Source organism: Diabrotica undecimpunctata, chromosome 5, assembly GCF_040954645.1.
Source record: "Diabrotica undecimpunctata isolate CICGRU chromosome 5, icDiaUnde3, whole genome shotgun sequence".
Taxonomy (NCBI): domain Eukaryota; kingdom Metazoa; phylum Arthropoda; class Insecta; order Coleoptera; family Chrysomelidae; genus Diabrotica; species Diabrotica undecimpunctata.
This window is the reverse complement of record NC_092807.1, coordinates 120,988,651-121,007,614: the sequence shown is the minus strand read 5'-3', so window position 1 is coordinate 121,007,614 and position 18,964 is coordinate 120,988,651. Positions and strand designations below refer to the sequence as shown.

General features: G+C 33.7%; 1 protein-coding gene across 2 annotated transcripts in view; it reads right to left on the bottom strand.

Annotated features, from left to right (window-relative positions):
• Nucleotides 1-18,964, bottom strand: part of crok (crooked) — a 75,946-nt gene that overhangs the window by 56,270 nt on the left and 712 nt on the right. For both annotated transcript variants that reach the window (XM_072532612.1, XM_072532611.1), the window contains exon 3: nucleotides 18,735-18,824. In XM_072532612.1, coding sequence (XP_072388713.1) covers nucleotides 18,735-18,824 — 90 coding nt within the window. The remainder of the gene's footprint in view (nucleotides 1-18,734; nucleotides 18,825-18,964) is intronic.

The window sequence follows — 18,964 nt, the reverse complement described above, 5'->3', positions numbered from 1 at the left end:
TACGTCAAGGTATCTTCCGATGATTATAAAGCGGCAGCGGCGGTATCAGTGTCTTCTTTTCCAAATATCATAGCAGATGGTGCATCGTGGAATCGAGTGCGGCCACGGCGGGGCAGATGCAAGGCACCTGCGATCAAAGCGTCCACCTGTGCGCGGGGGCTATTATCGCTAAGGCCATGCAAACACAACACAACCTGCTTCTACTTACCCATCGCGTTATACTATTATGTTATTATCTTTTGAAGAGGATCACTCGATTCGGCGATATATTTTACAGTTGGCCATGTGTGTCATAATACAGGGTGGAGTATGAATTTCGTTATAAAGTAACATTGGAAATCAATTTCCCATATTTCAATTGTAATTCGATTTAATTAAATATGTCACAATAAAAACAATTAGAAAAGAACTAAAACGCGACATACAAAAATGGAACGAGAACTTAATAGAGCGAGTCATTGAAAACAACAGAGACTTAAAATGTCTAAGACCCGCACTGGGAGTTCAAAAATCAACAAAATTAAAAACGGCAACAATAAGTAAGAGAAGGATAAATATAAAATAACAAATATTGTCGAAGACTTCTACACATCCTTGTACAGCTCGCAAGGCCAGCCTAATAAAACAACAAAGGAGAACGTCAAAAGAAAAATAAAAAACGTGGGATCAGAAGTACTACCCAAAGGGATTAGAAATAGAAAGAGCTTTAAAAGAGCTAAAAAATATTAAATATTAAGTAGAAAGCTAAAATAAAGCTCCAGGACATGACGGTATAATTGCCGAGCTCTTGAAAACAAGCAAGACATTAACAATCCCTGTACTAACAGAGCTATTTAATAGATGTCTCCATAATAGCAAGATCCTTAAAGGCTGGAACGAGAGTTTAGTCATACTCTTACACAAAATTGGGGACAAATGTGATCTACAGAATTATAGACCTATATCGTTGCTCAGTCAAGTATACAAACTATTTATGAGAATTATTAACAACCGGTTAACCTACAAAATCAACAATTACCAACCTGTTGAACAGGCTGGCTTCCGCAAAGGATAGAATACATCAGACCATCTGCTGACAATGAGAACATTGATAGAGAAGGCAATTGAATACCAACTACCCGTATTTCTTGCCTTCGTCGACTATGAAAAGGCGTTTGATAGTATCGAGATGTGGGCCATAGAACAAGCTAATAATAATTGTAGAATAGATTTGAGATATAGGCAACTAATACATAATATATATGAAAATGCAACTATGATAGTACAACTAGACGAAAATACAAATCCCATCCCCATTAAGAGAGGATTAAGACAAGGAGACGTAATATCGCCAAAACTTTTCAACCTAGCCCTAGAAGACGTCTTCAAAACTACAAATTGGACAACCGATGGCATTAACGTTAATGGCAACAAGTTAAACCACCTCAGATTCGCTGACGACATAGTGATTATAGCGAGCACATTCGATGAACTGCAAATTATGATGGGGGAACTAGCAAGCCAGCTCCCAATACGTCGGCCTAAAAAAAAAAACAAACACAGATGACCCCAGACGTATAACTACAAATGGCAGTGAGATAAAACAAATCCAGGAATATATTACCTAGGCCAAATCCTGAGACTTGACAACGAGAACCAAAGTACGGAAATTACTAGAAGAGCAAGACTAGCATGGGCAGGATTTGTAAAACTTAGTTGGATACTTAAGAACCGCAAAATACTCCAATACTTGAGGAGCAAAGTGTTCAACCAATGCATCCTTCCTATCATGACATGGATGTCAAACCTGGACCCTAACCAAGGCAAACATGAATAAACTAGCCGCAACAGAAAGAACAATGGAAAGAGCAATGTTAGGTATACGACTGTCAGATAAAAATAGGCCACACTGCTGAACAAAAAGACCAACGTTGGAATACTACAATACAACATTGGAGACCTTACGAAAGTTAACGACCAAGAGGAAGACCACAGATGAGATGGGTTGATGATATTAAAAGAATAGCCGGAACAAATTGGAAATATGTTGCTCAGGATAGAGACCGATGGAAGGAGTTGGGAGAGGCCTATGTCCAAACATGGACGACAGAAGGCTAAGAAGAAGAAGAAGTCACAATAACATATAATAATTAGTAACTGTAATATAAAATATCTACCATTTTTAAGTGATTAAAAAGGGGAATCGAATTTAAGCGATTCTCTAAAGTAGATAGCACAAATTTTTGGGTTTTACCTAAAATTTTTAAACTTACCAATTTATTTCAATTCTTGTATTCAATTTTGTAGTCATTTTAATCAACAAATGGTATAAGAACATACTCTCTAGGTACAAAATTTTTACAATTTTCAAAAAGGAGAGGGTCAATTTTATTTATAAGCCCTCAACTTTCTTAGAAAGGATTAAAATTTCCAAGAAACAGAACACGTTTTATAGATTGTGACTCATTTTAGTTAAGATTAGCAGGTTCTGTTTGTGGATTCCTGTGATTATAACACGCAGAATTGTTAGTTCTATAATAAAAAGCGATATTAATAAGTGAGTGTAGTAACTTGTGTAGTAAAAATGTCACAAACGTCTAATTTTACTGCTGTGAAATTAAAGTGTCATTTCAATGTTCGGAGTATAATTTCTAAGTGTTCAGATATTACCTTACTTTAATCTAAGGATATTACCGTAGTTGGAGAAACAACTATTTGTAGACTTTTAAAGCAATGAAAGAGTGGAAGTATTACAGAAGCACCTTAAACTTTAACAGGGAGAAAACCCATTCATACAAATAATACTGTGAAGCAATCGATTCGAAGAAACTTTGGAGACTTTTTAGTAGACATTAGTGAAGACGAATCTTTGATAAAACATTAAAAGAAATTAATTTGTTGAAAGTTTCGTTTATGAGAATAACAACAGAAAATCTGTGCTCATAGAGAAAGAAGAAATTATTTGTTGGACGAGGCAATATTTAAGGGAAATTCGAAAATTGAGGAGAGAAGGCAAGAATATTTTTTATTTAGGTGAAACGTCAAATGTCTAAGATCCCACTGCAACATCACTACGTTCATAACGTAGTTAATCAAACTCTAAAAACTCTTAATAGGTTGCCAGTCAAAAACTGGCAGCAAATATTTTTAATTCAATTAATAGTAATAAATTTTTGAACAAAAATTTTATTTCTTTCATTTACTTTTTTAATAAAATACGCTGCTCATGACGTATATGCATGTCATTGTCTGAGAAAAATCGCAGATAAGGTCGCAAATTTGGGTTGCCAGTTATTAAAAACTCAGGGTATCAAAGATAAAGTAAAAGACGCTACTGGTTTGAAGTGTCATTTTAAAATTTTTTTAAAGCCTGCGTCGATAATGTTATATCGTTGCGTCGATAGATATATAATAATATACATTTTATTTTTTGTCAAACCAGTGTCGTTGCTCTCTACTCTGTTTTACTTTATTTTTGGTACCTCGCGTTTGTATTAGCTGGCTACCCTAATTTGCGATCATTTTTTCTCAGTCAACCTTATATCATAATATTAAGAAAAAAATTAGCTTTAATTCGATATAAGAAAACATGCATATAGGTAATGAGCAGCGTATTTTATTTAAAAAATTAATGAACGAAATAAAATTTTTGTTCAAAAATTAATAATTATTTATTGATTTAAAACTATTTGCGGCCATATTTTGACTGACAAAATATTATCAATGTATTCTCCTAATTTTAATGTATGTAAACATGTGAGTTTGATTAACTACGTTAGGAATGTTGTAGTAATCCTGCAGTTTGATCTTGTACTATATTTTTATGGATACTCTAAACGAGAGCAGAGCACGAGACCTACCAAATCACTTTTTTAAAATTTTAAATCATAAAAAAACTTTTAAGTTAAATATACAAACGTTTATATCCTCTCTAAGAATAAGACTAAAAGACGTACGAGAAGTAGTCATCAGGCAATCTCCAGATGTCATCTGTTTATCAGAGACATTGTACATGACAGGAACACAACGTCCAAGGATTACCAACGAGGGATTTGGTAATAGAGATATTCCTAAGAAAAGAGGAGTAGCTATATACGTCAAAAAAACATCGAGGTAAAGTTTGAAAATTAAGGTATTAAAATTAATAGTACTAATATTTTTGTTATTTACAGGAAATGTCAGGACAATCTAGCTCTGGAAGAAATAGACGCAATAATGAACCGCGAAGAAAACGTCATACTAGCAGGAGATTTCAACGCACATCATACATCATGTGGCTGTGTCATCACACGAACAGGAGAAGCACTTCTAAAATACTGTGATGACAGACAAAGATGATATTTGCACCAAACGATCCCACAAAAATCAAGCCAAATCCAAGGCAAAACAACTCAACGTTGGACATATTCGTCACCAAAGATGTTATTATGGAAGATGTAATAACATACTACGAATGCAGTTCCGACCACAAATCAGTAACGGGAATTATAACCTCAAGAATCGACCTCTCAACGATCGAACCGGTAAAAACATGGAAACGGAAAGATGGAAACTGGCCAAACTACAGACGACAGCTAAACCAAACGGATATTAAGAAAGAATTCGAATCTACAGAAGAAGTAGAAAAAAAAATCTAAGAAATCACAAGAAGAATCCAACAAGCCATGAAAAACAACATACCAAGGGAAAAGACGAACAACATTCCGAACGGGCTAAACGAAATAATAAAGGAGAAACACTGGACCAGAAGAGCCTACCAGAGGACTAGAAGACATGAATTCAAGATATACGGAGACAACTATCCGAAGAAATAAGGACAAGACTCAGAAGCATCACAGAGATCAAATGGCACAACAACATCAGGAAAGCAGAAGAAAACCACGGAAACGTATGGAGGATGCTAAAAGCCAAGAAGAGGACATAACAGAAGATGCCAACCATATTCGACGAGGAAAGAAACTACGACACCCAACATAAATTGGATGCATTCGCAAGAAGAATGGCAGCAACACATAGGCAAAATCAAAACATGTCGGACGAAAAAATCATACAAGAAGTCAATAACGCCTAAAGAACAAGAAGAAGGAACGAATTTTTAGTAGAGGAAGAAGACCACCAAAATCCAACAGAAGTTGCTAAAATCATCAGGAGACTAAAAGGAAACGGAGCACCAGGATCGGAAGACATCTACAACATCGCACTCAAGGAACTGCCGAAGAAAATGATAGTGAAGAAGACCGGAAAACTACAGGCCAATATCTCTCCTGGAATCAATAGGAAAAATATTGGAGAAGATCATCTACAGAAGATGAAACATGCAGAAAGAAGAAGAGTCATCCAAGAAGACCAATTTGGATTTAGAAGAGGAAGAAACTGCGAACTACAGCTCGCAAGAGTTATCAGCGATACGAAGATCCGCTTCAACAGAAACCAGAAAACTGGAATGGCCATACTCGACATCGAAAAGGCATACGACATAGTCTAGAAGAAAGTCCTCATACACAAGATGGAAAGAGCTAGATTGCCACATTATTTAGTTAATATATGTGATTCATAATAGAACTTTTCAAGCTTCAGCAGACCCAAAGACAACCAGGATGCATGATGTTTAGTAAGGAATGATTCAGGGTAGTATCCTATCGCCCATTTTATACAACATTTTTGTTTAAGATTTACTAACAGATGCAAGAACAAATACAGCACTTTATACAGACGACACAGCAATCTACACATCAGGACAAGAAGACAGAAGGATACTCCAGACGTTAGAAAACCACTTGAAGAGGATCTTAGAATTCACTAGCAAATGGAAAATCAAAATAAACACTGAGAAGACATAATTCATCATCTTCACATAGCAACTCGTCCCACCAGTAGTCGACTTCACGATAAGAGGAAACATCATCCACTCGGAACCGTCAGTCAAGTATCTAGGAGTCCACCTCGACAGGACACTATACTTCACGAAACACGTTCAAGAAACCAAGGTAAAAGCAAATGTAGCTAAAAAACTAATACAACCTTATATTTTCAGGATGTCCCCTAACGAAGGCTAAGAAGATCCAATTATACCAGGCCTACGTTAGGTCGGTGATGTTATATGCAGTTCCAGTATGGAGTTCAACGGCAGAAACCAACTAGAGAAAACTAGAGAGGACAGAGACGTCGTGTTATCGACTAATCGACGGTGCATCATGTGCGGATAGAGTTACAAATGCAACCATCCAGGTAAAGCTCCAGTACACACCACTGAGAGAAGTAGCTGGTACGATGCTGGAAAACAAGTACCTACAGAAAAAGATGCCAAGGAGTCCATGACAGAAACATTCAAGGTCCGAAAGGAGGCAGTTCAACCAGAAGGCGGTGCAGAAGCGGGACGTCAAGAAAGAAGGCTATGATATCTTAAGTTGAAATATCTTAAGTGTGAAATGTTGATTTATTAAGGGCAATAAATGTTTTTATTTTTATTTTTATTTAGATAACACTGGTGAGGTTTTGCATGCCGCAAAAGACAGACGTCTGGACTTAAGATAATTCGACAACGCACTATAGGTGCACGGCACTATTAGAAGATTTGTTAGGACTTCCACGATTCGTTTAAAATTCATTGTCTTTTGAATGTTGTAAGTAAATGTCTACTTATGAAAATGAATTCATCATTAGGCAATAAAAATAAAATCAACAGCTATTTCAACTCATGTTGTTACTGGTTTCTGTTCAATTACCTGTCAGGTGATAAGCGGAGTCTATATTCGCAAAGAGCCGCTTTAAAGTGCATCTATGCGTAGCGGACTGACTTACTTTAAATTACTTTGATCTTAAGATATGAGACGGAACAAAATACCATGTGTAAAGTCTTGTGGTCGGTGTAATTGGATTTTACTCGAAGAGCACAAATATTGTTCGCAATAAATACAAAAGCGGTTTGTTCTTAACGCGGAAGTCATTCAAATTGGATTTAATACACGATCCGCATGTACCGTATTGAAAGCGGACAATTTTCAATTGGGTTTAGTTTAACGAAGCTTGCACACAGAAAAGATATTCTAATTCTTTTAAATCCTTTTAAAGAAAAAGTATACTACTTAATAACATTTGCGTATAACTATGAAGTTGATATAAATATATATTGTAAGATTGATGAGAAATAAAGTAAGAAACAGTCTACTTCCAGTTAAATATATTTTGGCGATATCTGTTGATATTGTAATTATTAAAAAATGAGCACTAACAATAAAAGAAAATATAGAATACCAGCCAAACAAAGAGGTAAAATAAAATAAAAACAAGTCACAGTATATTGCTTAAAAAGAATTCTTTTTAAGCAATATACTGTGAACAAGTTATTGACATGACCACATTGTTATTGTTTCTTTTTCACTGACCCGCGTGTGATTGAACAAGCAAGAAGGATTTACAGGTCCAAAAAGTGGCGTTTTGATAGGGCACTCGCCAAGAAACCGGTGTTAATCTTCGGAACATCTGGATTCGAAGTGGGCGTTGTAGTTGTCTGATGGAGTGGATCTTCAATTGATTCAGACTCTCGACTGCAGATGGAATCTGTATGGGACGTCCGCGACATTAAATGGAATGCTCTGCTCTTGGAAGAGACACATCAGGATTGGTGGCAATATATCTGGCTAAAGCAGACACATGATAAATACCTAAAGACACATATGGACTATCTGGATTCATGATTTCATATGAAGTAAGACTTATAACTCTGAAAATCATATAAGGTCCATCTCTGCGTGGCACAAATTGCTTTGCTCAATACATGGGTCTTCACCAATACTAAATCTGATACTTGTAATGTCTGATCTTGACGTTTACTATCATCATATTTCTTCCTAACATATTGTAGTTTCTTATGAGTTTCTCTAGCTAGACTTAAGGTATCTGTAAGTATACGTAAGTAAGGCGTAAGACATATGATTTCAGAAGTTATCACTTTCAATTATAGCTCGAAAATCCCGTTGAACATCATATGGAGTATGTAGTTCCTGTCCGAAGGTAAGACAAGTAGGTGCGAAACTAGTAGACTGACAAAGAGTAGTATTCATAGCAAAACGAACAAAGGATAACTTTTCTTTCCAGCTAGTATGGTCAGTTGAATCAATATACCCAGTTGGGTTTTTTGATCACGGTTCTTGCGTTCAACAGGATTTTCAGCAGGGTGATGAACGGGAATCAGACTCTGACTAAATCCTAAAGCTTGAGCTACATGTTGCATGACATCATTGACGAACTGTACTCCATTATCGCTGATAACTTTTCTGGCAGTTCCAATTCGTAACACAATCTCGTCAATGAGGCATCTGGCGCAGCATTCAGCAGTCACATCCTTAAGGGAAAACATCTAAGTCCATCTAGTGGATGTATCTTTCAACAATAAAAATCTACCTTTCTCCAGTTGACGTCTCTGGTAATGGACCAAAAAGTTTCACCAAAAAATAGCAATAGTTTCACAGCGCTGACTTTGAAATCCAGCCGGATTCAGATTAGTTGCGTTGTATCTTTGACACTCGATTAACTTTTACATAATTATAATTGATTACATCTTTGCGCATACATATCCAAAAATATCGTGGTATAATTTTGTACACCTTAGTGGCCAGCGAGAGGTGAATCGTGAATTTCTTGTAATACTCCTTTGATGGAACATTTTGGCACAACTTGCTGAGCTTCCTCTCCATCATGGTCAGGGGAATAACGATATAGGATACCATTCATCATAATATATCCTCTCTCACTCTTTTGATTTCAACAGCACAACTCTCAGGAGTCTCAAAAGACTTGATGATAGAGACCACAATTGTGTCAGATATCTGTTTTTCTCAAATTTCTCTAGCTGCGGCTGTAGGCAAGTTAACAGTCACAAAATAAATATTACATGAATCTTCCTTGGCAATTTCGTGAGAAATACGCCGACATAAACTGTCTACTAAGGAATTTTGTTTTCCTGGCAAATATTCAATTTTTAAATCAAATGATTATAGCCCGTCTAGCAAGTCCTCCTGCTGGGGACTTTAATGATGTAAGCCGGCGTAAGTGCTGGTGATCACTCTTAAAAATGACAGGAGATGACTCTAAATATCCACGAAATTTTGAAAAAGCCCACACCACCGCTGGATCCTCACATTCTGTTGTATGGGAATTTTTCTAAAAATCAGCTAGCAAACAACTTGCATATTCTGTTATACTTTTTTTGGAACCGTCCCCGTGGAGTAAACCTGCTCCTATTGCATATGGACTAGCGTCCGTCCTAATGATAAATGGCTTCGTAGGGTCAGCCTGACTCAGTATAGTGAAGTGAGTCAATAGCCACTTCAATTTGACGAATACATTTTCTTGGGAGGAACCACATTTCCAAGTGGATCTGTTGCGAGTAAGTTGGCTTAAAGGTTATAGGTTCTGCAAAATTTGGCACAAATTTTCGGAACCAAAAAAGCTAAGAATCTGTTTTATATTTTGGGGGGCACGCATATCCTTAATTGCAGCTATTTTGTCTCGGCAGGGGGTGAAACCATCCTGATTAACAATATATCCAATATAATTTACCTTATCAGTGCTAAAAACACATTTGGAACGATTAACTCAAGTTTAAAAATTTTTAGTTTTTTAAAAACCTCATCTAAAGCCTTGAGATGGCTTTCAAAATTAGGAGACATTATTATGCGGATATCCAAATAAGAAAGTATAGAGATATGTGGCAACCCTGATTTGAAACGTTAAATAAGCCGTTGGAATGTACCTGGTGCTGGTCCTTAATCCAAAGGGCATAACCTTATACCTATACGTACCAAAAGGAGTGATAAACGATGTTTTATCCGTCTTTCTTATTCACCGGTATCTGGTAGTATCCACTTTTTAAATCTAATGTGGTAATGAAAACAGCCTTGGCATATTTCCTTCAGTATCACAGGTCTCGGAGATCCACACAAACATATCCTGTATATGTTCATTGTGTTATTCTTCAGAGCTTCCGAGGTTTCAGTTTCCCAAGTCCCCAGACACTACTACACTATCACTTATCTAAGTATTACTGATGCTGGGAATAGAGGACGGGTGGGTGGAGGTTGGCGTGGGGGCCAGCGTCGGATTTTGGTTGGTTAAGTAGATAATAAAAAAAGAGCAGAAAAAATTCTGCAGACGGTCTTCGCTAAATGCTTTCAAATCAACTGCTTATTCCTCCACATACAGTATCTAGTAATAATAACTACTCACCACAAAAATTTTCGTGTTTATCTATTTACTATTTCAACTAGAAAGTACGTTTTTAAAATTTATTGTTGTTGCCCGTAACACAAATAATTTTAGAGTCTGAATCATATGAATGTCTGGACACAAATGCCAGCTGCTGTAAATCAATTAAAGCTACAGCGTTCAAACCGGTACCGTTTGTTTCGTATTTTCCGTACCTACAAATGGTTTTATCATTCAGCTTGATCACACCCGTTATTGAAAAAATACTTAGGTTAGAGTAAAGACAGTCTGCAGCCGGTCTTGCCGATGAAAGGGTTAGCTTAAGAATCCTCCTCCTAAGTACCTTCTCTGTTGAGGTTGGCGATCAATATGGCAAATTTCTCTCTATTCTGGGCTTGATGAATTAATTCATTTCCTTTTGTGTGGGTCCAATCCCTGATGTTTCGTAGCCATGATTTTTTCTTTTGTCCTATGCCCCTTTTACCTTCAATCTTGCCTTCTAATATTACTTGGAGCTGCTCAAATTCCCTATGACGCATTATGTGTCCTAGATATGACGTCTTTCTAATTTTGATAGTATTGACCAGATGAGGGCGTGTGTTCATTGCTCTCAGTACTTCTTCATTCGTAGTTCTGCTGGTCCAGCTTATTCTTAGCATTCGGCGGTACATCCACATTTCAAATGAATTTAATTTGTTGACGTCATACTGTTTTAATGTCCAGGTCTCACAGCCATATAGTTATAGAGACCACAAATAACACTTTAGTGTTCTCAATCTTATTGAGACTCATAGCTTGGGGTCGCAGAGCATTTTACGCATATTCATGTAACCAGATCTTGCTATTTCAATGCGTCTTCTAATTTCTTTTGAGTGGTCTAGTTGACTATTTAGTTCTCTGCCCAGGTATATGAAGCTTTGGGAACTCTGAAGGGTGATACCATTTATTTGTATGTTAGGTGTAACTTGTTCATGGGGGTTTTTGTGGAATACCAGAATTTTGGTTTTGGAAAAGTTAATATCCAAGCCCAGCCTGTGACTTTCTTCTGATAATATGTTCATCAATATATTTAGTTGGTCTTCTGTTTCTGCTAATACTACGGTGTCATCGGCATATCTTATGTTGTTAATGATGATTCCATTGGCTCTGGCACCTTCAGGGCGATCTTCAAGAGAAGCTCTGATTATATGCTCGGCATATATATTAAATAATAGAGGGGATAAAATGCACCATTGACGCACTCCTCGTTCTATGTTGATGTACTTGGTGTTTCCGTTCTCTGTTCGAACGCATCCTGTGCTTAAGAACCTGTAAAGTTCCTGAACTTAAGAATACCCGACATAAAAAATCATAACATGTGATTTGCCTTTAAAAGAACGACCACATGCAATTTTGACAGTAAAATTCTCTTGTTAGTGAACCCACAGTAAATCATGAGGAAAAAACCTCATGGTATTATCCTGATATGGTAAGTATTTGGTCTTACAGTTGACTCTCAATATTAACATCAAACTTCTAATTTTATATGTACCGTAATTTCGGGTGACTTTTACTCACTTTCGAAGTTTGAACGTAGATTTCAGTATTCTAAATACATAAAAGTATATTTCTTAATTTATTTGTATTTGAGTCTTTAACTACTTTTTTACAAAAATTACACTAAAACACAACGAAGCGCTTACTTTATTACAAAAAAACTAAAAATGTGGTGTGCAAAGTCACCCGCTGGTGTCGGGTGACTTTGTCTCAAGCTACATTTTTCATTAATTCTCTGTGATTATTAGTGTTTGGGCTTAAGTCACCCTACAAGATGAATAATAAATTAACATTTTATTAGTTAAAAAAATATTTATTTAAATTTCAAACAAAAAAAAACTAAAACTAAAATGAAACTCTACATAGGACCCTCGGTTTACAAAGAACATCATTTTTAAACAAAAAATGAACAATAAAACAATTGACAAGCTTGTTTTTAAATCTGGAAAGAAATATCGGTTATGTCCAAGTTCCAATGGCTCTGTGAAATCAATATTACCCAGGTGGTAGGATTTTCTTACGTTGACTTCGGGCCATTGCCACAAACTTCAATTTTGCCAAGTTTTAAAGTACTTATTGGCACTCCGAATTCTATTGCAGCTTTTCTTTGAGATATGACTCCATTTCTGATAGCTTCTAGAGCTCTTTCTACTGTGTCTGCCGTGTAATTTCCATAATTTCTACTACCAGCAACACGTTTGTAATTTGAGGGCATCTAAAAAAGTCGTTAGTTCTATACAGTTAACAAACTCTGCAGTTGTTACAAGGCTAAATTCAAATTAAAAATCAGCATTTACTTACTTCAATTTAAATATAGAACCAACGAATAACCAAAATCCAACATTCAACAAACTGGGCCAAAGTCACCCGAAAACCGTTAAATTCTGTACCACTTTGCAAATAACAACCGACCTTATTAGCATCTACGTTTAGACTGAAATACTGACGCCAGACGGGTAAGAATTCACAGATATTCAATGTGCAGCTATGCAATTAATCTTACTCTTGGAAGTATTATTGGTTGCCAACCAATTTTTAGAGTCAAGAAATCTTACGTAAAATGGCTATATTTTAAAAATTCATTTTTTTCTTATTATAACAAGTATTACCGTGATTTATTAAAATTTTCCTAAAGTTAATATGGTACTGATGGTGAGGTATAATGAAATTTACATGATAATATATTGTACATACGCACTAGTTACTAAAATATCTTTTTCCCAAAATGAGCCAAAGTCACCCTGGCGGGCCAAAGTCACCCGAAATTACGGTATTTTATTTCAAATAAAAATTTAAAACTTAAAAAAATAGGAAATAAATTCAACATTTGAACCAAATTGAAAAAAAAAAGCTCATTGAGATCTATTGTATTTAAAGCAAACCTAACAACGAACACGAAAAAACAAAGAATTGTATTAATAAAAACCTTGTGAATGCGAATATTTTTATTTAGGTGAAACATCAAATCCATTAAATGTTAGAATAAGTGAACATATTCCTGAAAGAAACAGATGGTAAAAAGAGAAACCAAATGAGTCGCAAATTCCTCAGCAGTCAATGACATATCGAGGATATGTCATTTATGTATACTGTACTTCCGTCTGGTAATATCCACGTGCTTTTGTGACTTTGTGTATATCTTTTTGAGCAAACTATGTGCTTCATCATGTTAAGTGATCTTAATAGGTTTACAACTTTTTAAACTTAAACAGGATCGAGAAAAATTTGCCAGAATAATTACTAACTTCAGGGAGAAAGAAAGAACATGGCAAGATCTTTTTGTCGTCAACTATCATTCGTGTATTTTCATATTATTATATGATCTTGATTATATTATATGATGTATAATTCAAACAGTAGGTATAAAAAAAAATCAATATTTTAACAAAAGATTTATTAAGAACACATTAAATGTAAAAATATACGAAAATCTTGTATAAATGGACGGCGTGCATTACAGTAGTCAATTAAGTCTTAAGGTCACCTAATAATCTACATCCTTAGTTTTATTTTAGTCTCAATTTTTCGTATTCAGACCTTATGATACAATATCATATACGAAATAATGAAATATTCTCTATTCAATGTTCAAAATAATATATAATTTGGTCATGGTAATCTTTTCTACAAAGTTAAATAACTTTTAAAATTTTAATCGGTATTAACATATAATCGGATACTTAGAAAAATAACAGTATACATGAATACATTATCTACTAAATTTTAAGGGAATAAGCCACAATTTTTATTAAAAATTCTTTATATTTGACATTTCGATTTCCACTTTGGAAATCATTCTACAATCAAATATATCATAATATGGGAGATTCAGTATAATTTGCATCTTTTTAATTCAAGCTAGATTAAATTGTACTACTTAATATATATTCTACATATCAGTGTTCGTAGCAAAGATTAACCATTAATTGAAATTGAATGGATTCGTTTCAAACATTCCTATAATCGAGAATCAAAATTGTAGAGTAAATTCTTAAGTAAATAAAGTAAATTCTTAAAAGTATTAGTGTCGTTTCACCGCTATTGTAGGTCTTTCAATGGCGTACAAAAAATTTCATGAGCAGTTAGGACAAAGCTACTTGTATTGAAGAAATACCTATTTATAATATGTATCACGTTAATGTAGAAATATCATTATTATTGACATTTGGGTTACCTACAATAAATAATTTTAGGTTAATAGGTAGTAGTTAAACCTTACTAAAATCGCGATTGTCCTCCCTAAGCCGGCAACTCAGGGATTCAGTTGTTTTACTATTGAACAGGACATGACTCACATAAACACATTGTAAATATTTTACATTTTTCACAGAGTAGTGTTTAACAGAGAAGACAGGAAGTCGTAAAATTTTATTACATCTTTCGGCGTGCGATAAAATTCTGAAATCGGTCTAATTATTTCATTAGATTATAGAAGCAGTGAACACGTATTTTAGCGTTGTGAGCAATATGGAAGGCGAGAGCAGTCAAAGTAAACGATGCCCAAATTTTTTACACAACGTGTATTGTGGACTCAATATTTGTGAATTATGGATGATTCAATATCCAAAATATCACGACGTGTTTTATTGCGAACATTAGGAACATTAATGAACATCAAATACCCATATGAAAAGAAGCAGGAACAGTGATCTTATAGAAAAAGATGAATTATCTTGTGGTGAAGACATTACTTACAAAAAATCCAAGAATATCATTGTAAAGGGCGAAAAATGTACTATTTAGATGAAACTTTGCTGAATCAAGGTCATTCTGCCTCAAAGTTGTGGCAAGATTTTGAAATTAAAAGTCGCCGGCAAGCCTTAATTGAAAGGTTTTTAACAGGATTAAAAACACTAGTGGGCAAAGGACGGAGGCTCATAATAACACATATAGGCAGCGATTCCGATTTTTTGGACAACGGCTTGTTACCATTCGAATCCAAGAAAGCCAACGATTACCATGAGGAAATGGACGCTCAAAGATTCCAAAGTTGATTTTCAAAGATTCTACCAAACCTTGAAGCAAATTCTGTTGTTTTTATGGACAATACCTCGTACCACAGTCGACATTTGGAGTCAACACCAACAACTGCCTGGCGAAAAGGTGACATCATCAACTGGCTCTCAAAAAAATATACCATATGATGACAACATTAAAGTAGAATTATTAAATCTCGCGAAGATACATATACCTACCCAAATTCAAGAAATATTCTGTTGACGAAATGGATCGTGAAAACAACAGAATTGTACATCGCCTCCCTCCTCCATCATTGTGAGCTATTTGGGCTCAAATAAATATAAAATCGGCAAGAAAAAACTTGTTTTAAAATGAAGGAGGTGAAAAGCTGTTTGCTACTGCCATAAAAAATGTCTCACCTGAAACTTTGCTCTTTTTAAGAAGTTAAATAAGTCTCATATCATTATATATTATACTAAGAATAATTATTAAAATTCACTACAACAGGATGAATGATACGCTACTGAATGCCAAACTGCGAAATTAATGAGTGATTTATCTCTCCTTATCTTATGACAACATTGATATACTATTCTTTTCTACTGGTCCTAAGGACATGACATTGTAATGGGAATAAGCCACAATTAAAGGTTAAAATACGTTTATTGACGTTTCAATTTCCACTTCGGAAATCGTTCTCAAAATACAAACATTAGTAAATTAAACAAATTTTGTTTTTTGTAAACAAAATTTGTTTAATTTACTAATGTTTGTATTTTGAGAACGATTTCCGAAGTGGAAATTGAAACGTCAATAAACGTATTTTAACCTTTAATTGTGGCTTATTCCCATTTAAATAGTAATTAATTTAAAATGCCACAAGAAAACAGCTTCAGGACAATATGACATTGTAATATATGACTTTTACACAGAATATTATCATACTTTTAGATGTTTTCTATATATAAATATTGTATATAAATATAATATTATAGATAAATATTGATCCTATTAAATACATTTTACTAGATATCTTAACGAATACAAAGCAATCATTAATCTATGATAATTTTGCTGCATGTGCATGATTAAAATATAAATTGCTAGAATATCTATCATCATAAACTGACAACAATGTCATTCCTTTATTGCATTCACATTTCTGAGAATCTACTGCCTACAAACTTGATTCTCTACTATTTTTTTTAAATTTAATTTTTTATGTATGGTCTAGACTACAATTAATTTGTAGACATTTTTTAATATGTACCTAGCAATGATACACGTGGGTACCATTCACACAAAAAGGAAAATCTATCACTATCAATTACAATCAAATATACATTTTGCTAAAACTATTTGATCAAAAAATTCAAATATAAAAAGAGCAAAAATAGAGTACAAATTTAATACCTAATACACTGATCTTTATAAATATAAAAAATAACAAAAAATATCATAAAAACTGTATTCAAATTCTGGAGAAAATAAGTTTGAAATGTAAGGATAAATATATACATTGTGCATATAACAATAATTATTACGTTGACATATTATTCAGAGGTGGAACTGTACAAAAATACCTTAATATTTTGTTGTCAATTAGAAAGAACATTTTCCATGCACTTGTTATGCAAATCAAGTTCACACACTGAAACTTATTCTTTTTGCCACAACTACTAAACTTATACTAGAAACTTTCAATGTCATAAAATGATATATTACAAACAAGAGAATAATAATAATTGAAGTGTGATGATGAAACAGCTTTATAAAAATAAACTCTCAGGTACTTGCTATTACTACTGAATCAAAAGTTGCAATATCATGCAGAATGACAGAAAAAAGCAGTTGAAAATTATTTCATCAATAAAATACAAGCAGATAAGTTATAAGCAACAATAGCAACAACAGACTCTGTTTAATGCTTTATATGCTGACAAATTTAATGGTCCCAGTCTCTCTATGAGAAAAGGAAAGCTATCTCATGTATAAGATATCAAATATTAACATATTATGGTATATGGGCAAATTAATTTTTATAAACATTATTCTTAAACAATTAAACTATGACAGTTCCAGTTTGGCTGTTGCAAGCTGATAACAACTTGTTATATTTGGTACACTGCCTCAAAAAATGCAATTAGATTATATTAAAAGATTTGTGAAATAAAGGTTTAATAAAAATAAATAAAATATATACATACTTAATTGCATAATTATTATATTAGCACAGGTTATGCTAATAAATATTTAGGCAGTTAAGCATATGAGTTAATAACTACCCCATAAAATTTCCATGAGGCAATGTTTATTATGTGCGACATTTAAAAAATATATTATAAAAACAGCTACCAATTGCATTATTATGGTCTGTTTTTTAACCAGGAGGAGTAATTCAAATTTTCCGCGCCGTAATGCTTGTTTGTAATTAGTCCAACCGCAGGCAAGTTTACTCCACTAAATTATGACATTTTGACACTAATGACATTTGTGAAATTTTAAAATTCAAAATTTATATCGACGATTTTTTGTGTTTTCTGCGTTATTCCTTACATTTTTAGATATTTCGTTTGTATTTATATAAAAATAGTTCTTTTCAGAACTATTTAGCGATATATTAGTGTTATTAAGATAACAATATGGATTCGATGCCAAGTACTAGTGGTAATTATTCCTCTCCACTTAAAAAACGCAGTGTAGATTTGGGTCATTTATCTTCAAATGAGAAACAATGCATTATAACCATGTATAAACAAATCAAAATTGATAATTCTGGAATGAAAATAACAGCCACGGTAGCAAAAATAAAACAGGCAATAGGTTAGTTTTGCAGAATAGTTATTGTTAAAATCAAGACTTACTAAAGTAATGTGATAATTTTATTAGCACATTACTTTAGCTTGTATTATAATATAAGCAGACTGGAACAGTAATATTGTAAAATTCCATTGGATTTTAGATATCATAAACATTATATCACGAATATATCGCTTTCGTATACGTTCCGGACGATTTTCTTCTACAATGTGATAAATAAACTCTAAAAATTCTTCAACTTCTTCATAACAGTCCAACATTTTTTTATTGTAATTAGAAATACTAAATAATATATATTGGAAGCTAATTCAAAAAATTATTATTCAAATATAAACAATCAAAGTTATGTTAAAATCAATGTGTGAAGGTGTCCGATACTGATTACTGGATTACCGCAAGGCCGAGATAATTAACAAAAAAAGAAGATGTATTTGGTAACTTTTCTAGTAACTTTCTTGGTTGTGAATCTGTCTTTTTAGTTTACTCCTCCTGGTTAAAAAACAGAGTATAGTACATATTTAAACAGTTTAAATGATTCTTTTCCACATAAAAACATTTTATCATTTAAAATATTTACAAGATTGGCATCAACTATTGTACTAACTTTAACCAAGCAAAGACTGATATTGACATTGTACACAAAAATAATAATGGAGAAAATTTCAAATGAGAGGATGTGTTACACCCATCTTTTGTGTTACATGTACAATATTCCATAAATATATTGTAAGTACCTGTTCTCAACAGGCAGTATCTTTCGTCGCCTCCTATACCAGGTTCTCCTAAATAAGCACAGCTTCTGATATATTTCCAAACACCATTAACTAAAAGTATAAGAATATAGCATAAATAAAGATTTTAAATCATAATGTAATTTCAAAATAGTCATAGAAAAAGTAATAAAGTTTCTGACATACATCAAATATAAATTTCCCACAAGTAGAAATATGAATCCCAGATGAAC